The sequence below is a fragment of the Candoia aspera genome, chromosome 1 (genome assembly GCF_035149785.1).
Source record: "Candoia aspera isolate rCanAsp1 chromosome 1, rCanAsp1.hap2, whole genome shotgun sequence".
NCBI classification, from domain to species: Eukaryota; Metazoa; Chordata; class Lepidosauria; order Squamata; family Boidae; genus Candoia; species Candoia aspera.
Window position 1 is genome coordinate 38,717,897 of NC_086153.1, and position 23,019 is coordinate 38,740,915.

The 23,019-nt window shown below is 39.9% G+C and overlaps 1 protein-coding gene across 3 annotated transcripts in view; it reads left to right on the forward strand.

Moving 5' to 3' along the window:
- The window catches only part of ZC3H6 (zinc finger CCCH-type containing 6), a 195,350-nt gene that overhangs the window by 24,816 nt on the left and 147,515 nt on the right, over nt 1-23,019 (forward strand). For 2 of the 3 annotated variants that reach the window (XM_063302272.1, XM_063302286.1), the window contains exons 10-12: nt 1,467-1,936; nt 3,458-3,700; nt 4,636-6,967. In XM_063302272.1, the coding sequence (XP_063158342.1) occupies nt 1,467-1,936; nt 3,458-3,700; nt 4,636-6,134 (2,212 nt within the window). In that variant the 3' untranslated portion in view covers nt 6,135-6,967. Of the gene's footprint in view, nt 1-1,466; nt 1,937-3,457; nt 3,701-4,635; nt 6,968-23,019 lie in introns of those variants that run through there. The other variant, XM_063302280.1, reaches the window with a different exon arrangement.

Here is a 23,019-nt window from a genome sequence, read left to right on the forward strand (position 1 = left end):
TCTCCTCTCTCGTTTTGGTATATCTGTACAAATATATGAATCTCTTTTATTGATCTTTTATTTATTGCCAGATTGGGAAAAAGGACGCAAGTGCACGTAGAATAATACAAACAGTGCTTCAACTAAGTTCAGTAATGCATTCTTTGCTCACTTTCCTTGTGGTTCTGCTTTTTAAACTTTGCTTTCTGGCTACTGTTTGGTTATTGACTGTTTTAAAGAACAAGATAATAGCAAATACAGTAGCCATTAAATATATCATATTGATGAACAGGTATAGTTTGCTACCTTGTACTCAGCTAGGATAACAGATACTTTACTAATGTCAGTAACAATCTGAAAAGCTACATGAAATACTTAAAATAATCGTGCCAAACAAGTTTATAATTGCTTTTGTTATAAACGACTTGACGGCAACTAACAACAACGTGTCTAATCGAAAAATGAGACCTATAAAAACTTCATTCAATAATTGCCTGCCTATTTGAATTTAAAACCTGGCCTGTATTTAAAATCTGATTGCATTTTGTTGAAATCCTATGGAGACATTAAATAGACGGTTGGTTATCTAATAAAATTTCATTTTAAATAATTTTTGCAGCTCTCTTACTATGATAACATCCGTGTGGTGCTTATAGTATCATAATATCCACAGCACCCGTAGATTATGCCCATTGATGTCCAACTTTTATTTTAAAAATTAAACTCAGAGTGCTTGAAATCTCATTGTATCTGTGTTTACACACTTCTTATTTAAATTTTTGTCTTTTTACCCATTGGTGCCTGTCATTTGACAAGGTGGCTGACCCCTATCTTATATGTCAGCAGGAGTTTATAAAGGGATTCAATTTTACTATTTTACACAATTACGAACCTGCAGTTTTTACCTATATTGTTTTGTTCTGAAACAATAAATGCTTTCTATTCTTTTTATTGGCTTTTTAAACATTTGAAGACTATGAGATGCTATTATCAAATTTATTTACTAGTACTAGAAGCCATAAGAGCCAGTTTGGTGCAGTGGTTAAGGCACTAGGTTAGAAACTGGGAGAGCGTGATTTCTAGTCCCACCTTAGGCACAAAGCCAGCTTGGTGACCTCGGGCCAGTCACTCTCTCTCAGCCCTAGGAAGCAGGCAGTGGCAAACCACTTCTGGAAGAAAAAAAAAACCTTGCCAAGAAAACTGCAGGGATTTGTCCAGGCAGTCGCCAAGAATTGGACATGATTGAATGGTAAAAAAAAAAAGAAGCCATAGTAGTAAAAATGATTATACACTAGAGTAATCTAGTATGAAATTAAAGAAAACATATTGAATAGTAGTAATCTCCTTTAAAAATACCTAATTTTGGGAAGATAGTATACATTACCATTCCTAGATATTTTTTTTTTACCATTAGTACTACTTGTCAACTGTGGTCTAATTTTAATATTTGTACAGAAATGTACTTGACCTAGCTTTCTTTTTTACAGTCCACCAGCATTCTATAATAGTACATCACCACCTGGACCAGAGTTTGAAGGAAATGATCCACACATGTATAACACAGAATCAAGCCCAGGACATAATGGACCAGCAGGGCACCCAGCTTCTCCTGGTCATCCCTGTATTGGTCCAGTGGTGCCACATAGTCCACCTTTGCAGCCAGTTCCTGCAGGATACTTAGGACCACAGGGTCAAGCCAGCGGACCTATGCATGGAAATCAGGGTGGCCCACCTTTAACACCACCTGGTGTGTCATACAACTGTGCAGTTGCTCAAGAACATATGGCAAACATGCCCAGAGACAATCACTGCCCACCTGGTCCACCATATCAGCACATTCCTGGTGAACGGCAGCCAAATCCTGCATATGAGACTCTTCAGAATCCAGCTAACTTCTATGACAACTATTATTCACATCAGGCTGTGCATAATTTCCAGACAACCAATAATGCTAGTGGTAAGTTTTAATTTGTTTTTAGATTTTTTTATCCTACCTTTATTCATATGGGTATTTCTGATGGTAGGGAAAGAATATCCACATATTTGACTACTTACAAGTCTCTCTGCAATCAGGAACCCTGCCTTGCTAAGCTTCAGTTGTAGGAAAATCTGTAAGTGAATGTAGCTTAAACACACTTACTAAACCTCTGCAGATTGTGGGAACTCCATATATCAAGATTAGTAGATAAGTTTAAAAGTTCAGCAGTTTGGAGTGAATGGTTGCAGAGGGCTCTTGTCTTAATCCTTAATCAAAGATTTATATTCATTCATTCATTCAATTTGTCTCCTCCCATCGGGGGACTGGGCGGTTATATGTAAGTGTTTTCAAAATGCAAATACTTTATAATAGGGAATATTATGGAACCAAAGGTGTGGTACTTATTTATGTACTCAACATTGGAACAGTTTCATCCCTTTCTAGAACTCTTGTTAATCGGATTTGGAACATCCTGGATAAGTGTAAAGCATGTATTATACACTCACTTGTAAAAAAAATTGTGTGTGTGTGTGTGTATTTATCTATCTGTCTGTCTGTCTGTCTTCAAGTCATTCTTGACTCCTGGCTTGGACAAGTGGCTTGCCACTGCCTTCTTCCTCGGTCTGAGAGAGTTACTGATCCAAAGCTGGCTTTATTCCTAGGGCAAAATATAGAACTCATGGTCTCCTGGTTTTTAGCCTGTTGCCTTAAACCACTACACCAAACTAGATCTCATATTATGTATACATTTATATTTTCCTATAGGAGTATATTGCAATGATTCATTTCCATTCAGGAGCCTATCATTTCTGCCTCAGCAAGTAAAAACGTTAGTCACCAACTCCTCATGCTGCAGGCTATGCATTGGCCTTTCTTAAATGCTTGGAGTGCCTCAGAGCAGCAGCATGCAGAACTTGCCTGCTTCCCCCAGCCCAATGGAAGGGGATGTATGCCTGCTTGGGTGCTGCTACTTTGAATTGAAAAGTTGGTAAGAAGGGGAGTGGTGATAGCTTAGGAATCACTCCTTGAAGACAACCTGAATTTCAGTTCTCCCCCACTGGGCCTTTCCTGTATCAGAGCAAAAAAAAAAAAAAGTTCAACTTGGTTCAGAGTACTCTAAATGCCTTTCCTGCATTGCTGCCAAGGAACCACAAGCTATCCTCAGTTTTGGAGGAACTGTCATACAACTGTTGAGACAGTTCCTATCCACACCTACACATTTGGGGAAAAGACTGGTTGGTTGTCAGATATACTGTGGGTACCATGCTAATCATGAGGAGTGGAATTGTTAAACCTTTATGTATAGAATAAAGATGGGCCCTAAATCTGCTCCATTATCTCTCATAATCATCAGCCATTGAGAATTAATTCTGTACAGCCTCGCCTCTAGTTTCACTTTGGTTATGTTTTTGGCTACTTGATTTTTTGGAGGGTTTATTAAATGATATTAAGTAACTTCTGAAGTTTCATAATAAACACTATTTGTAATACTTAATGCAGATGCTACATGGCAAGGAGAATTTACAGAACACCAGTCTTACATGAATTCTTCAGATTCACATAACAGTGGAAATGAATATGAATCAGATTGTGCTACTACAGCAGGGCACAATTCGGCGATGAATGTACCTGATTTCCTTCCTGCAATGCAGAAAGCCCTTTTTGTAAGGCTCAGTCAAAAACATCAAGATGATGGAGAACAGATGAGCAATCAGTGTCAAAGGTCACTGAGTCGAGAAGAAGGTATTTTCAGATTGTGCATTGTCAAATACAATTTTGTATGTTGTATTTTGTATGTTGTTTCTTTTTTATTATTTTTATTAAGATCACCATTTATATACTTCATAATCAACTCCCAGTTGGTCCAAGAAGAGAGGGTTCTGTGGCTGAATCTCTTATGAACAGCATGCACATACCTGCTACAGAACAGTCATACAGAAAGACTGACTGGTTCCCCCTCACATATTGGCATAACATTGAGCTACATTTTTTCTGCTTCTGTAGTCCACCCAAACAATATAAACTGAACTGGACTGTAGCAGGATAAAACTGTGTCCTCAGTAATGCTGGCAGCTCTTCTTGAGGTCAAGTGAATGCTGAATTTCTATTCAGATTTCATTACCCAATACAGAGAGTTCTGTGACTGAAAGACTAGTGGTTGATACCATAAATGATTCCTTTGCTCTATGAACAATTTTGCTAATAGCTAACAACAATTTTTACATTCAGAGTATAACTATGTAATTCCTCCCAAATATAAATTGCCTGAAATTTTACAGGATTTTGGTGATCTCAAGACCTTAGTGATGTTTTAATTATTTTTTAAACTTAGGATTATGCAGGCACTGTTCTGGATTTCTTATGTGCTCTTCTGAGCATCTCAAGAGTGCTTAAAACCCAGACTAAGATATTATCTGAGCAATTATACAACCCCAATGTTTTTAAAAGTGTTTAACTTTTTGGAGTTGAATTTTGCTAATTACAAGATAAGAGACTACACAGGCATAAAACTAAACCATTTATCTTCTTTTCATACTGTATTTGTCATTCTAATAGAAACTCAAAATTCCATAATAGTGCCTTGCAACTTTTATTCATATCAAATGATGGAATCTTATTTTAGACAATATATAAGCATGCTCCTGAGGTTTATTTGGTGATCTCCTTTTTCCTTCTAGATGATAATGTACATTGGTACTCTAGTAGTGAAGAAGAAGAAGGAAGCAGTGTTAAATCCATACTGAAGACCTTAAAAAAACAAAGTGAAACATTTCGAAATCAGCAGTCAGCTGATCAGCAACTGCGTGTTATGCCGGTTGACCCAAGACTTGCTAAGGAACGTGGTTCAGGAAACCATGCTGTTGATCCAAGACTCAGATCAGCTTCAAAATCAAATGCTAGGAAATCATCAGAATCTGGAGTCTCGGACCCAAGGCTTGCACGAGATCCGAGAACCTTAAAGGGTAATGAAAGCAGTCATGGAAGCTCCTCTACTAGTGGAGCAAAACTGGAGGGGCATTATCCACACCCTGTTGTCAAGATCATGCAGAAAGGACTGGATGAAGATGATGAAGATGTTGAAAGGGAGTTAAGAGAGAGAGCCTTTCTCATACCATTGGAACCTCTTCCTGGAGTAACATTACGAGATCCACGATCTCAGCTTAGACAGTTCAGCCATATTAAAATGGACATTGTTCTTAGCAAACCCAATTTTGCTAAGCATATTGTATGGGCTCCTGAAGACTTACTCCCAGTACCTTTGCCAAAACCAGATCCAGTATCTTCAATCAACTTACCCCTTCCTCCACTTATAGCTGACCAGAGATTTAATCAATTAAGGAATAGCAAAAGTGATTCTGCTCCAGGTACAGTTCCATCTGATCCACGACTAGCAGCAAAAGCAAAAAATAATACAAATTTAGCAAACAGAAGTGGATCTTTGGAGCACTCTACAGATTTGCATCCTGGTAATATAAGCAAACTAGGAGATCCTCGCTTACAAAAATCCACTGACCCCAGGCTCCATAGACTGTCCAGTACAGACTCCCATCATGGAATAGTGAAGGACCTTTTGCCTTCAAAAACTGATCCCAGGTTAGCCAAATCCAGCACTAGTACACCCCAGTCCTCAGAAGCTGCAATCTTCCAGTCTGAATCAGATGCATTGCCTCCATATGCACCTAAGTTGTCATCTGCAAGTGCCAAACTAGGCACCTCTAGTTCAATAATAAGTGGCATTAGTTTGTATGACCCAAGAAATCATACTGCATTGGATTCTTCTCCAGTTAATTCAGGAGAGAATGGAGAGAACCAGAAAAAGGGTATTTTGAAAAACACTAGCCAGAATGAAGTAACCCCCTCAGAAGAACAGCTGCCTCAAAAAGGATCCCTGCATGTAGAAAAACATGTGGAAGCATTTGGAGAAACCAATTCAGAGAAAGTAGCTAATGTCAACAAATCTCAGGCTAAACACTCCAGTGCTGCTCCAGCAGTGCACAACCTTCCCATCCAAGCTTTATCAGGGTTAATCAGACCACAGTACAGTGATCAGAGGCAGGTAAGGCAGCCTGGGCAGATCACTCAAGCACTAGAAAGTGATCCAAATGGGGAATCAGATGACAAATCACTGAAAGATGTTTTCAAGACTTTTGACCCGACTGCTTCACCTTTTTGTTAGCTAATTGTTAAGACTTTTTACCATTGTGAATAATGCCGGTTTCTGCAGTTTTGTAACTGGTTTACCTCTATGCTTTATTTATTTTTAAATTATAACCAGAAATACTTTGGGGCTGCTATTTTCAGAACCACATGCAGTAATACAGTATACTATAGTGTTTGCCAATTTGGTATTTTCTATATAAGTTTCCCATTTCAGGGATATGAATCATTGATCCGTTTAAATAAAAAAGTATATCATGTTAGATCTGAAAGAAGCACTTTCATTGTAAATTATCATTAAGGGATTCAATTCAAAGACTTGTATATGTGTAATGTGTCTTTTCAAAATCAACATTTTATGTTTGCCACTTTTGTATGATTGTACAGTTTCAAGCAATATAATGTACATTACTATGCGAAACATTATTTAAGATGACAATTATCGAATCTTCTTAAGCCTAACTTGCTAAGCATTTGACACAGGGCAATGTTTTTTACTCATGAAACTAATATTCTTAGCCTAAAAGATACTGTATTACATACTGAGGAGCTGAAAAAAACTTTTTAAAGTATTTTATTCTATGCTGTATATATAAAAAAGGCAAAGGACATAACTGAAACATTATTGTTAAAATAGAAAACACCTAGGTTGTCTATAAAATGTATTTACTTTTTCATGTATACACTATTCTCTATTTGTGTTATGTCACATTGTGGTGTTCATGTATTCAATGTATTTTTGTATTCAGCTGCTTAATTTGTATTGCTTTTTTGTATTGATGTAATGACAGTAACATGTATTCATGTGTCTGGCATTTTTAACAAATTAAAAGAGTGAAATCTCTGACTTTCCATGGGCTCATGTGGTTTCCTTAGATATGTGATTTCATGAACAGAAAATTTTATGACTTTCTACTGTAACTCTGACCGCTGTGTTGCCAACTACCTCTGGTGAAGACCATTTTAGATAGCCTTCTGCCCAAAATATTCCAGCTGACCATTTATTTTGTGTTACGAAAATCAAAAGCTTCACTTTTGCAAGTCACCAGAGGGCAGCAGAAAGTAACTGGGGCAACTGATTGAGGGGGAAAAGTTTACTAAGCAAACTGAATAAATGTTGTGTGGGGTGGGTTAACCTCCAAATGCTAAACATTGAGGTGCAGGCATTAGAATTATGAGCAATGGGAAATCTGTAGAAGCCTCTTACGCTGCTGTCTCACCCAACCAGGAGTGTCAGGGTTAACACCTCCCCCATCAACAATAAAATTGTGGGTGTGATCAGGCAACTGAAGCTCCTCCCCCTTTTAACACAAGTGCAATTGATTCCCACCCCCATCAGACACCCCTGCACTCAGTCTTACTGGCAGCTGTTGGATGAGGAGAATAATCAAGCCCGTAGAAAGGATTAATGTTTTGAGCTATTATCTCTGTATTTAAAAAAAAAACACTAAGGTGACACTGTTAGCTAAGTCATGAGCATATCACTTAACAGCTACATTCAGACCTTTTGAAGTATTCTCCAGGACATCTGTCTCCTGGGGTCTTAGGCACATAATACTATCTTTAAATTATTCTCTAAAGCAAAGACTGTATTTTACTAAAACAAATCTATTAAAGGTTAAAACAAGCTGATTTTTATGTTAGTTTAGCTTAGCATTCCTGTTATGCTACTATCAAGGCTTATAACAATATTTACTTGCCAGATCCATCTGAAACACAAAGAGAAAATTAGCTGTCCATTTCAAATAGATGAATGGCCTCTGTATAAGTCCTTTTTAATATTTTCTCAGGGATGACATACACTACATGGAAAGTAACCTAAAATAATATCTTCATTCCCAAATCAAAATGTTGGAGGCTAAGCAAACCAGGTATGATTAGCATAGGGAAATACAAATACTGTAGGCTAGATGGGGTTGACAAACATCCTGGAAAGAATGCAAGTCGTAAACCAAGAGATTGTCAAAAGGTGAAGAAACTGAAGAAAGCGAACTGGATATCAGAAAAAAATGTGGAAATTGCCGAGAAGAGAAGCCAGAGTCAACAAAAATCTCAGGAAATCAAACAGTTTCAGAGAACTGTTAGAAGAGATAAGCGGTATTACAACAACATATGTAAAGACATCTAAGATGGAAACACATGGAAAAACAAGGAAAGTCTTTCAAAAGATCTCTGAACTTGGAGGTTAAAGGGTTAGGGTTTAAGGTATGTTAGCTAATGGACAGATAGTAACCAATTCAAAGGAGATCAAAGAAAGATGGAAGGAATATACTGAAATATAATAGAGATGTCAACATCCAAGTACCTTAGAAGATACTCCCTACTTAAACTGTACTACTAGAAAATGAGGTTAGATCAGCACTCCAGTCATTACCAAATTGGAAGGCTACAGGAACTGATGGAATATCCACAGAAATAGTGCAAGAAACAGAAGAATGAATAAATGTTCTAGCCAAGGTATGGCAGCAATTCTGGAGAACGAAGCAGTGGCCAACAGATTGGAAGAGGTCAATCTACATTCCAATACCAAAAAAAAAAAGAACCCCAGAGTGTGCAAACTATTGTACAATATCTTTAATTTCACATGCTAGCAAAGTAATGCTTAGGATCATCAGATTAGAGCCCTACATGGAAAAAGAGATGCCAGATGTTCAATCTGGCTTTAGAAAAGGCCAAGGAACACAAGTCATTATTTCTGATGCATGCTGGATAATTGCAAAAGCCAAAGGAGACCAAAAAGAAGTCAGTATGTGGCTTCATTGATTAAAGAAAGGCCTTCAGTTGTGTCAATCACACCAAACTATGGAATGTTCACAGAAAAATGGGAATCCCAGAACATCTCATTGCCCTCATGAGAAACTTCTATACAGGTCAGGAAGCCACAGTATGGATAGAACATGGTGAGATAGACTGGCTCCAGGTTGGCAAAGGAGTGAGACAAGGCTGTATACTCTCTCTTATTTATTCAGCCTATATGCTGGTTAAGGGAAGCTGAACTGGAAGAAGATGAGCATGGATTTAAAACTAGAGGAAGAAACATCAATATCCTGCACTGTGCTGATGACTACTCTACTAGCCAAAAATGCAAAGGATCTGCAAGGTCTAGCAATAAAAGTCAAGGAGCACAGTGAAAAAAATGGGACTAACATTAAATATAAAGAAGAACAAACTAATGAGAACAGATAAAACAATCAGCCTTGGGACTGATAATGAAGATACTGAAGTGATGGATAGCTACTGCTTTTAGGATCAACAATCAACAGTAAAGGAACGAGCAGTCAAGAAATACACCACAGACTAGCACTTGGTAGAGCAGCCATGAAGGCCCTGGAGAAGATATTCAGATGCTGTGATGTGTCTAAACCTACAAAGATCAGAATCATGCAAGCAATGATATTCCTGGAGACACTCTATGGAAGCGAAAGCAAGTGCAGACAAAAATAAGTGATCCTAAAGGCTATGGAAAGCAGAAAGCATATTGTATCTGGAAACCCATTCCTTCAACTACAGTTCTCCTTTAGGATCATAGAGGTGAAAGTGGGCTGGGCCACAGTCCTGTTTGTGGAGTCCCAACTCATCTTTGTCTGAGTTCAACCTTTCCTTGGCCCCATGCCAACGAAGACTCTTCCTCCATTGGCTGCAAAATGCAGTTATATTTGATTCTTCTGTATCAGGGGATGGGTGCTGCAAACCCTGAAGGAGGGGAAAACCAGAAAAATGTTATGCAATCTTACTAAAACAGTTTGTGGCAAAATGCTTTAGAATTATACTATCCCCTTAGAAAATGTCCCATCAAAATACTTCACCATCTAAGATGGGACACAAAAACGAAGGTTCAGAAAACCGATCAAGACTCCAGAAGAAGCTACAGGGGGATACTTACCTGGCAGGGGAGATACTTTGATCATGAAGAATAGCTACAGGGGAGATTTTGATCACTGCAGCAGTACTGTGGGAAGGGGAGAAGTTAACTCATTGTCTTCTAGCCCTGAAGTCCCCCTCCAGCTCCAAACCTCCTTGTATTTCTTTCTGAAGAATTCCTATTATCTATTTATTTAATTTATAGCCTGTATGTCCTCCAAAGACACAAAGTGGCATACATGGCTCTACTTCTTCCTCTGATTTGATACCAAAACATGTGAGTAAGGGTGAGTTAGGTTGAGAGGTGGTGGCAGTGTTCACTTGGCAAGCTTACGCCACGGTTACTGTACCACAAACCATCTACTGGACTGCACTGTTTACAGTGCAATGGATCTACATTCGTAGGAAATAACATCTGGAATATTATTTATATTAAAGACGGGGCCCAAACATACAATGGAACATTTATGGCACCCCTGTTCAGAGGGTTTTATGGACAAGCATCTGTTTACAGAACTTTAGTAAGTTTGAGTCAGTACTCTGGTGGGACACTATTTTATTTGTAGAACCAATGCACACAAACATTTGCCTAATGGATGGGGCTGAAGGTTGTTAAATTAGTAGCATTTATTCTGCCATGTGATAAGCATTCCAGTCACCCAAACAGTGAAGTAAAAGAGCAATAACTGAGACAGAAAGTTTGCAAATCATGGAATAGCACAAGGAATCATGTTTGCAAATTATGGAATAGCACATACAATTAAGGAAGTAAAGAAACTGGGTTGTCTTTTAGAAGAAATAGCAAATGACACTGTACAAGCTATTAGGGACATAGATAAAGAGGTTACTGCCATTAGATAGATGAGCCACAAAAACACACTTTTTACTAAACTACATATTGGCAGCAAAGAGAGGTGTTTGTGTCCTAGTAAAACAAAAATAATGTACCCTTATTCCTGATGCTATTAAATGTTCATGAAGTTCAGCATGAAACAGGATAGAAAGAAGAGACTTGTCAAAAGATCCTATCTGTGTACACAATCCTCTGTCATGCACTCTGTTTTCTCCAACATCCCTTGCATTATCTGGCTAGTATCACAAAGCTTGGTAAGTATGTAGTGTGGCTTAAATAACTAATCAGGAAAGCTAAGAGGTTAATAGATATTCTCTCTGTGTTCTCATTACTGCATAAACCCCCAAAGTTCACATCTGAAATAGCAGGATGGATATGTAAGCATGTACACACATTGGTGCACCAGATCTGGTCTGCAGCAATCCAAGCAAGTTCCGTTTTGGTACCTCTTTGCTGCCATATAGTGGTATCCCTAACCCTAAATAGAAATGGAGTAGACACAGATAAAAGCCTGTCAGGTTGGAAGTTAGACATTTATACTAGCCTTTCCCAATCTGGCAGCCTCCAAATGTGTTAGATTGCAAGTGCAATCCTGGGGAATTCTGATAATTGCAGTTACCAGAATTAGGGGGTGCCAAGTATGGAAGATTCATTTGGACTTTCAAGTTCTTATTAAGACTTGCTACATAATACATTCTAAAGAATACAGCATCTTACTTACTTTGACACAAGCTGCTTCTGCTGCCACAAACATTTGAAGAACTCCCTGGATCAGATTTTGAGCATTGCTTACAAGGTGTTCTGCAGATGACCTGCAGCTACCTGTTGATGCAATTACCCTTGGAAGTAAAGAGAGAAAACATTATGCAATGCCCAAAGGACAAAATAAGTGTAACCAGAAAAAAAAATAGATTTGGTTACAGGAATCTTGATAACTAAATACTTTCACTTTTAGAACACAATATATCTTTGAGTTTGTTAGGGAAAAGCTTTCTTTATTCTTTTGGTAATAACCCTTTGGTGAACAGAAGAGCTAGCTAGCTGCTTCCAGATAATAGAAGTCTGTGCAGATGTTCTGAAGTTCCCATGTTTTCCAGACCTCCCTTTTCTTTCCCAGGCACTGAGAAGATCACAACACCAGTATTTATTCAGCACACACAACTAAAATAGTCTAATGAGGATTGAGCATGCTCAACTATGCTCAACTGATTGGGTGGGGCACAGAATAAAGGAAAATTGAGTTTGCTGGAAATAGGCTGACTGGCTAGAAACTTTTTCTGTAAGTTTCACACTGCAATTATTTTATTGAAGGCCTCACTTATGAGTTGAATTCAAATTTGGTCATGAATTGAGCACTGAAATCTATGGGGCTTAAGTTAAATTATGACTAATTTAAGTATCACTAATTTCAGTTTAACTATTCTAAGAGTAATTTAAAATAATAATTATTCATGATATTATTAATCTGAAACCAGATTAAGTTAGTTGAACTAAAATCTTACTTTTTTTTTCATATCAGAAGCACCTACCAAGGCACTTCTGTATTGAAAGGATTTGCCAGTGACATCACCGTTGCCCAGGTGACACCTGAGGGGGCTCCTTTCATGTCCCTGTTATTTTCCCACCAAAGTGGTACCTATTCATCTACTTGCATTTGCATGCTTTCAAACTGCTAGGTTAGCAAGAGCTGGGACAAGTTGATGGGAGCTCACTCCGTCACACGGCTCATGCTCTCGGGTTTTGAACTGCCGAGCTGCCGACCTTAATGGTCCTCTGACTCAGCGTCTTAACCACTGAGCCATTGCAGCCCTTATTAAAGCTTACTTAAATCAATGGGACAAATCAGATGTTTAACTTAAATTACTTTAAGTTCAGTGAAAATTATGTGTAACTAACAGTCTGGATCCAAGATAATCTAATGATATTTTTTGGCTGCCTTTAGAAAGTCAGCACTTATTTAACTTCATTGACACAAATAAAAAATAGAGAGTGGTGGTACAGATCTCCAATACCACTTCTGCCTGCACCATTCAATGCCTTCCACATTCTTGGATTACAACTCACATATTCTCCAATTATTAGCCATGATGGCCTGGGCTGATGAGGGTTATTTTGAGTTATAGGTTATACTAGAGATATGCAAGTAACTTGGCACTAGAAGGGAAAAAAATAAGGATATAATTCAAGTTGTTTCATCTTGTGTGTGGCAGGGGGGGGAAATATTTCAAAAATCTAGTTACCGGGTGATGATGCTTAGTTGATAGTTAATTGTTTCGGTTTTCTCCAAGGCACACAGCAGTTCACTTGCACATCTTTCATCTAAGCAATTCTTTGCAATTATGCCAGCAAATTTCACAAGTGCTTCCCCTCCAGAAATAACCTGTATAGCAGCGGCAATGACTTGGTCTTTGGTCTAAGTCAAAAGCAGTAAAAAAACAAACAGAAGTGAATGAAAATCATCTTACTCTCCATTAATACATTCCTACCCTTCATCTGAAGAATTCAAGCCTGTGGCCTGAAGCCAGTTTACACAACTGGTACACTCCAATGGTACACTTTCTGATCATGTGGCAAGGATACTGCATTCCTCTGTCATTAAAAAAACAACTTCCTGCATCTAGAAAGATAGGAGACCAAGAAGAAGACTAGGCTGAACTGTTCTTGATATGAAAGGCAACAGAAGAAACCATGTAGCTACCATACAAAAGCTTAGTGAAGTCTGAAAAGAAAAATGGATACATATAAAGAAAGAAGAGGTCACCAAAGAAGAGCATGTTGGAGGTCCCAGCAAATCAGCATGCCTCATTAGCATGTGGATGAGTTCATTCTAGGATGCAATTCTCTACATGCTTCTGGAGGAAGCTGTTTGTTGTCCCTCCCACATTTCCTTAGTCCTCCACCATCTGGGAAGGGAGCATGCGGCCGCTGCTCCTTCCATCCTGGGTGCCATGCATGGCCTGGAGTCAGGAGGTTCCCCCTTTCTGCATGCAGCCTTTAGCTAATTCAGTTTAGGGAAAGAAAATGTCCCAATGCCCCGTTTTTGTCTCAAGGAAATATGGTCAGCCTATGTAATGATTAAGATGCTGCTGAACTGGAAACTGGGAGTCTACAAAGTCTAGTCCTCCCTTATGCAGCAAAGCCAGCTGGGTGACTTTAGGACACTCTCTCTCAGCCCAATTCACTTTACAGGGTTGTTGTTGTGGGGAAAATAGGAGAAAGGAGCATTATGCATGCTGCCTTGAGTTGTACAAAAAAAAGTGGGATATAAGCAAATAAACAGCCTGCCATTGTAGAAGCAATGTCTGAATGATCTGAGATGGTAATGAACGCTAACAACAAAAGGTATTTCAGGTATCTTTAAAATAAAAGACTTTGTATTTCAGCTGCTCAATGAAGACATCAAAATGTTAACAGATAAAAAGATGGAATTATTCAGTTCCTATCCTGGCTCAGTGTTCCACTATGAAGTACGAAAAACAGGATGAAGAGGTAGCATGATGAATACCAATTAACTTTGAATGAGTTTTAATCTCAAGTGCCATATGAATTGCAACCTAGCATACTGAAGGATGGTGATGATGTGCCCAAACCTTTGTTGCCTTTAAAAAATCCTGGAGAATCAGTAATGTACCAGATGACTAGAGAAGGACAAGCATTGTTCTGATCTTCAGAAATGGGTAAAAGGAGGGTCCAGGAATTACCGACCAGTCATTCTTCCCAATACATGGGAAGATTCTAGAGCAGATCACAAAACAATTGAACTGTAAGTAATTTGAAAAGAATGAAGTGATTCAGTAAGTCATTATGAACTTATTAAGAATGTTTCCATGGCTGGGAAAACAGTGCAGGTTTCCAACCACCTCTCCCGTAAGTCTTCAGGATCTACATACCATCCTGCTTTGGTGTAGCTCTTTGGTAGGTACTTGACACATCTTCCAGGAGTGCCTCACCTGGCATCTTCTTCCAAACTCTGGTGGGTGAAAAAGTCCTACCCAATGGTACCATCTTATTAATAATGGAGAGGTAAAGATAAGTAAATAGAATTCCTATAATGCAACCTTCTGGCCCCTGTAGCATAAAGCTGAGGCAATGTGACTAGTGGGCTCAGCTGTTTTCTCCCCCCTTGGGAAACAAATCAACCTTGCTAAAGATAAATGATAAACCCTAAGCTTTACTAAAATTAATAACAGCTATAGGCTAGATCAGTGTTTCTTAAAGTGTGGTCTGAGGATCCCTGGGGGTCCTCCAAGACCCTCTCAGGGGTCCACAAAATCAAAATTATTTGCCAGATATTGAAGACATTTGCAAATACTTAAAACAATGTCACTCTTCTCATTGTTTTTTATTTGTTAAAAATATATTTTCATGAAAAATATTTTATTTCTGTTAATATCTAATGGGTTTAATATTGTTATTTTTACATGATTCAATAAATAACCGCCCAGAGTCCCTCTTCTGGGGGAGATGGGCGGTAACAAAATTTGAATAATAAATAAAATAATAAATAAATAAGTATTCTATGAAATACCTGGCAACATGACCATGGAAGTGTCTACGGACAAACGCCGGCTCTTTGGCTTTGAAACGGAGATGAGCACCGCCCCCTAGAGTCGGACACGACTGGACTTAATGTCAAGGGAAACCTTTACCCTTACCTATTCTATGAATGTGTCAATTTTAATTTTTAATACAGTAAATATCAATAAATATAACCCATACAAACAAAAGGTCTTTTGGGGCCCTCCATAATTTTTAAAAGTGGGAAAGGGTCTTCAGACCAAAAAATTGTAGAAACCCTGGGCTAGATGAAGTTCAATTGGGAAAGCAATACATGCAATGCTTTTGGCAGACCACAGGATGGTGCTGGTCCACCATATTTAGTGACCATGGGAAAGAAACCACCTAGAAGAAATTAATAAAGAGAAAAGAAAATACTGAACTCAGTCTGACATTACACAGAATGCCTTATTTGAACAGAAAAAATAGGAATAAGAGAGAATAAAGTTTCTAACATGTTTTTAAAAACGAAATTAAAAATTTAACCTAGACTCCTGGTTAGATTTTACCCATCTCTACTGAAATAACCTGAATCCTGAAGTTGGGCCACCTGCTTCTTTTTCCCTGGATCTTCTACCCAGCTCCTTGGGGCAATTCCAGCTATTTCTCAGAGGTGTGGGGAAGCTGCTACACCCATCTTCTTGCTCCATGTCCTTGGACTTCTGCTCTGTTTTCTAAAAGGACCCCAGATCCCTTCTTCTGGCAAAGAGGAAGGATTTGAGGGAATCTGATTCTTTATGAGAATAGTAAGAGTCTGGTAGACTAACATATTTTATTTAAAGGTGTAAGCTTTCATTAGCTACAGCTCACTTCACGAGATGCATTAGATGATGATGAAGCAAGTGGTTGCTCACAAAAACTTAGGCTTTGAATAAAACTCGTTACTCTAAAAAAAGTGCTACCAGATTCCTTCTAATTTTTGGCTACCCTAGGCTAACACAGCTATCCTCCTATGATGATTCCATTTGCGCTGATGCTTGATCACACCTGAGAGAAAATACTGATTCTGAGACAGTATGACGGGTTTCCAGGCAGGCTTTGAGGGTGAAAGTGGAGCTGGGGGCTTGCCTGCCTACTTCCTACAATCATTCTATTCTGGGGGGGCAAATAACAGTTGACTGCTATAAACATCAGATATCTTAACCTTAGCAAAGCAGCTGACAAAGTGCATTATTTTGTTGTGAATAGAAAAGCAGGCCTGTATGAGTGAATGGCAGTTAACGGGATACCTAGCTTACAAATTGTTTCAAAACATGCTTATCAATTTGCCAAACAAGGGATGTTTCACATAGGGTGCCAAAGGGTTCAGTCCAAGGCTCTACATTCTTCAACATTTTCATTAATGATTTAGGTGAAGTGGTGAAAATTCTTGTCATATCGCTGATGATCCAAGCACTCCCTCCTCCTGCGTTCCCCACAACCACCACTCTAGGAAGTAGGTCGGGCTGAAAGTGGCTGGCTCAAAGCCACCCAATGAGCTTCCATGGCTGAGAGTGAACATGAATCGGTCTCCCTAGCCCCACATCCAGTGCTTCAGCCACCATGTCACTGGGGTTCAGCGCTCCAGCAGGCTAGCATTGATTATCTCACAAACATTTTGTTTTATTTACAAAAAAGTAAAGACGCCTTCAGGTTCAGCTTCATTCCTGTTGACTGCAAGGACACATCCATGCAGTTTTTGTTGCAACAATATGGAGGTGGTTTGCCATGGCCTTTTTTCCAGGATGTTTTTTTCTTACTTCTACTTTAGCCTTCTGCTTTGGAATTCCCCGCTGATCTCCATTTATATATGAACCAGGCTTGACCCTGCTTAGTATCCAAGGTTGGCCTGATGTAAATCTGCTGAGACTTTGTATATCTAAGAAGACTTAAATCATTCTGGGATATTCATGCACCAGCTCTTCTTGGAGCTGCTCACTGGGCACAGGGCAAATAGAGTTGCCATGCATCTTTCCTGGACTATGTCCTCATTGTGCTTTTCAGCCCTGAAGAGGCTAGGCTTGGAGAATTTCTGCCCTGTCAATATTAGCGGTGGCAGGCAACATGGACATCATCTTATGTCCTGCACCTAAAAGCATGGGCCCCAACCCAGTTTAGAAGGCAGAATGAAATGGTTCAACTATTTAAAGAAATAACCGGCTCAAAGATAGCAAGAAAAAGCAAAACCGATGTGAGTTCCACATGGGCTTGGGATTTGTTTTGTTTTAAAATATGGGGCTTTTCCAGTTGTTTGTAAAGAGGGGGAAAAAACTGTGGAGAAAGTAGACAAAATGGAATCAATTTTATACTCATTATAAAAATGTTGTGGCTGTGGCTGAAGGGGATTTTTTCCATTCTTCCAATCATTCCCTTCTCCTTTGGTATCCTATCTTTACCAGAAGCCAGAGGACAAGGAATGCCCAGTTTGCAAGAGACTCTGTGTTGTTTATTCGTTTAGTCGCTTCCGACTCTTCGTGACTTCATGGACCAGCCCACGCCAGAGCTTCCTGTCAGTCGTCAACACCCCCAGCTCCCCCAGGGACGAGTCCATCACCTCTAGAATATCATCCATCCATCTTGCCCTTGGTCGGCCCCTCTTCCTTTTGCCTTCCACTCTCCCTAGCATCAGCATCTTCTCCAGGGTGTCCTATCTTCTCATTATGTGGCCAAAGTATTTCAGTTTTGCCTTGAATATCATTCCCTCAAGTGAGCAGTCTGGCTTGATTTCCTGGAGGATGGATTGGTTTGATCTTCTTGCAGTCCAAGGCACTCTCAGAATTTTCCTCCAACACCACAGTTCAAAAGCATCGATCTTCCTTCACTCAGCCTTCCTTATGGTCCAGCTCTCGCAGCCATATGTTACTACAGGGAACACCATTGCTTTAACTATGCGGGCCTTTGTTGTCAGTGTGATGTCTCTGCTCTTAACTATTTTATTGAGATTTGTCATTGCTCTTCTTCCAAGGATTAAGCGTCTTCTGATTTCCTGACTGCAGTCAGCATCTGCAGTAATCTTTGCACCTAGGAATACAAAGTCTTTCACTGCTTCTACATTTTCTCCCTCTATTTGCCACTTATCAATCAAGCTGGTTGCCATAATCTTGGTTTTTTTGAGGTTTAGCTGCAAACCAGCTTTTGCACTTTCTTCTTTCACCTTCATCATAAGGCTCCTCAGTTCCTCTTCACTTTCAGCCATCAAAGTGGTATCATCTGCATATCTGAGATTGTTAATGTTTCTTCCAGAGATTTTAACTCCAGCCTTGGATTCCTCAAGGCCAGCTTGTTGCATGATGTGTTCTGCGTACAAGTTGAATAGGTAGGGTGAGAGTATACAGCCCTGCCGTACTCCTTTCCCAATCTTAAACCAGTCCGTTGTTCCGTGGTCTGTTCTTACTGTTGCTACTTGGTCGTTATACAGATTCTTCAGGAGGCATACAAGATGACTTGGTATCCCCATACCACTAAGAACTTGCCACAATTTGTTATGGTCCACACAGTCAAAGGCTTTAGAATAGTCAATAAAACAGAAATAGATCTTTTTCTGAAACTCCCTGGCTTTTTCCATTATCCAGCGGATATTGGCAATTTGGTCTCTAGTTCCTCTGCCTTTTCTAAACCCAGCTTGTACATCTGGCAATTCTCGCTCCATGAACTGCTGAAGTCTACCTTGAAGGATCTTGAGCATTACCTTACTGGCATGTGAAATGAGTGCCACTGTTCGATAGTTTGAACATTCTTTAGTGTTTCCCTTTTTTGGTATGGGGATATAAGTTGATTTTTTCCAGTCTGACGGCCATTCTTGTGTTTTCCAAATTTGCTGGCATATAGCATGCATTACCTTGACAGCATCATCTTGCAAGATTTTGAACAGTTCAGCTGGGATGCCGTCGTCTCCTGCTGCCTTGTTATTAGCAATGCTTCTTAAGGCCCACTCAACCTCACTCTTCAGGATGTCTGGCTCTAGCTCACCGACCACACCGTCAAAGCTATCCCCGATATTGTTATCCTTCCTATATAGGTCTTCTGTATATTCTTGCCACCTTTTCTTGATCTCTTCTTCTTCTGTTAGGTCCTTGCCATCTTTGTTTTTGATCATACCCATTTTTGCCTGGAATTTACCTCCAATGTTTCTAATTTTCTGGAAGAGGTCTCTTGTCCTTCCTATTCTATTGTCTTCTTCCACTTCCGCGCATTGCTTGTTTAAAAATAATTCCTGATCTCTTCTGGCTAACCTCTGGAATTTTGCATTTAATTGGGCATATCTCCCCCTATCACTGTTGCCTTTTGCTTTCCTTCTTTCTTGGGCTACTTCTAGTGTCTCAGCAGACAGCCATTTTGCCTTCTTGGTTTTCTCTTTCTTTGGGATGTATTTTGTTGCCGCCTCCTGAACAATGCTGCGAACTTCTGTCCATAGTTCTTCCGGGACCCTATCTACTAAGTCCAGTCCCTTAAATCTATTCTTCACCTCCACTGCATATTCCTTAGGAATATTAGTGAGCTCATATCTAGCTGATCTGTGGGTCTTCCCTAATCTCTTTAGTCTGATCCTAAATTGTGCAAGAAGAAGTTCGTGATCTGAACTACAGTCAGCTCCAGGCCTTGTTTTTACCGACTGTACAGATGTCCGCCACCTTTGGCTGCAAAGGATGTAATCAATCTGATTTCGGTGTTGTCCATCTGGTGAAGTCCATGTATAAAGCCGTTTCTTAGGTTGTTGGAAGGGAGTGTTTGTTATGCAGAGTGAATTGTCTTGGCAAAATTCTATCAGCCTATGTCCTGCTTCATTTTGTTCTCCCAGGCCATGCTTACCTGTAATTCCAGGTGTCATTTGACTGCCCACCTTAGCATTCCAGTCTCCCGTGATGAAAATAACATCTCTTTTAGGCGTGTTGTCCAGTAGGTGCTGCAGATCCTCATAGAACTGCTCTACTTCAGCTTCTTCAGCATTTGTGGTTGGGGCGTATATTTGGATCACTGTGATGTTAGATGGCTTGCCCTGAATTCGAATTGAGATCATTCTGTTGTTTTTTGGGTTGTATCCAAGCACTGCTTTAGCCACTTTACTATTAATTATGAAGGCTACTCCATTTCTTCTGTGGTCCTCTTGTCCGCAGTAGTAGATCTGGTGGTCATTTGATGTGAAGTGGCCCATTCCAGTCCATTTCAGTTCACTGACACCCAGAATGTCTATCTTTAATCTTGACATCTCACCAATAACCACATCCAATTTGCCCTGGCTCATAGATCTTACATTCCAGGTTCCAATGGTGTGTTGATCCTTAGAACATCGGATTCGCCATTCACCACCAGCACCGTCGGCCGCTAGCCGTCCTTTCGGCTTTGAGCTAGCTGCGTCATCATGTCTGGGGCTAGTTGAGCTCATCCTCTGTTCCTCCCCAGTAGCATTTTGACCATCTTCCGACCTGGGGGTCTCATCTTCCGATGGTATACCGACATATCTCTGGTTGTACTGATCCATTTAGTTTTCACGGCAAGAATACTGGGGTGGGTTGCCATTACCTTCCCCAGGGATCGCATTTAGTCTGACCTCTCTGTCATGACCTTCCCGTCTTGGGTGGCCCTTCACGGTTTAGCTCATGGCATCACTGAGGTGCTCAAGCTCCAGCACCATGACAAGGTAACGATCCTTTGCTGAAGGCAAGAGACTCTAGGACAGTGTTTTTCCCAACCTTGGCATCTTAAAGATGTGTGGACTTCAACTCCCAGAATTCCCCAGGCAGCAAACTGAAACAAAAATATAATGATTTCCCCAACACATTCCCTTTCATGCAAAACTGTTAAAGAGGAAATACCATGATTGGCCCTTTCCTTTTTAGAAACTGGGCCATGTATGACACCTGAATTCTCATTTTCTCAGTTATTTGTGAAATAGGACAGGCATGGTTCTCCAAGTCTCCCAGTGAGGAGGTTGGATTGGCTCTCAAGCTGCATTCAGAGTGACCCGGCTGGAAACCACTTGGAAGATCTTCCCAATTCTGTGGAGATAACAAAACAGTTCACTCACCTCTCAAGCTCCAGGATCTCCATATGCTAACAAAAAGGTTTATGCTATGAGGCAAACCCCGACCCCAACACGGCAACCTCCAGAAATTATGGTAGCATGCCTGCAATTTGGCCATGCTACCTGAGAACTGCTGACATTATCAGGATTGCGAGGCCCCAAGCAAGGGCCCTAAGACATCATGTGTGCACACTGCCTCTCAGTGCCTCTCCTCCCTAGTTCTGCTGCTGCACTCCAGCAAAACATAGACAGTAAGAGAGGGAGAACAGATAGGCCACCAGTTACGAGGCTAACATCAAAAGCAGATTAGTTGGTCTTACAGAGTTGCATGTTTCAAAGAGTGATCAAAATCCAGTCAAAAGCCCCCCACCCCAAGCAGTACCAAATATGAAAGCTCTATGCTAGAGGTATAATTAGAGTTCAGGCAAGAGTCAAGAAGTCCAGTATCTCCCCCAGATATTCTCAGATTCAGTTGTGCTCAGGATTGTTTCCATATTGGTCTTATCTGTTTCTCACCATGTTTCCCTATACAACCAATGAAGAAAACTATGAAATGCAAATGGGCAGAATCATCACTCTTGTTTTACACCTATAGTTCCTATCTTTATAATCTCTGAGCCTCCCAGAATTGTTGAAATCTGGTGACAAACTGCCACATAATCATGGTAAGGTTTTGTTGTTGCTTTTTGGTTAAAGCAAGTAAAATAGCTGCCCCAAACCTCTAATGTTTAGTAATCCTGTTTTGTTTGTTTTTTTAAAGAAAAATCATAAACATCGTTTTAAAAGGGTTGAAAATTCTGTTCTTGCCCATTCCAGTGGTATTAGTGTCACTGCTATGCCCCCTGTAATTCTCAGCACTCCAAAAAGATAATAATTAAAAACATCAGCATCCACTATTAAACCTAATGATTCAAAAATCGTGAAAAGTGCATTGTGACCTCACAGTGTAAATTCTGCCCTTCTATAACTGTCTTCATACTAAACACAAGGATATAAGTCACAAGATTTTGCCACACTCCCTCCGTGGTTGTCTATAATCTAAAACAAAGGTCTAGTTTTAGGAAAAGAGGTCAATATTACCATGGTAAGTTTGTTGCTGGCAGAAAAAAATCCTTCTCCAGTCTTGATGGCTTTGTGTTCTGGGGATGAGACATTCTGAAGCCATGTGCAATCTTCTTCCTTCAGTGATGAAGGCTGGCTTGAATAAATATGTTCCTCATCATTTTGCAAGCACCTTCTAACAATGTGCAGAACTGTTTCACTGATGCCCTTCATGGACTGAAGCTGTCTCACAAGATAACCAGCTTTAGCAGACCACTCATACAGAAGACTATCTACCAGGTGATGCTCCTGGTCTAGTTGGCTGTGGAATTGTCCAGCTCGTCCCATAATTTCATCAGTAAGGACAAGAAGGTTGCCTGCAGTGGTGAGTAAATTCTTTCTAAAGTTGGATGGCTCCTTCAGTGCATCCCGGATGACCTTGTCCACCATTTGGATATTTGCCTTGAGAGAGGCTGCCTTTCCTCCAAAGGTCTCCTTTTGGATGAGATCATTGTTACTTCCAGTGCCATGGGGTATCAGTTGGCTTAATCTGACAACATTCTGGATGCTGCTCAAGTATTCTCCATTGAG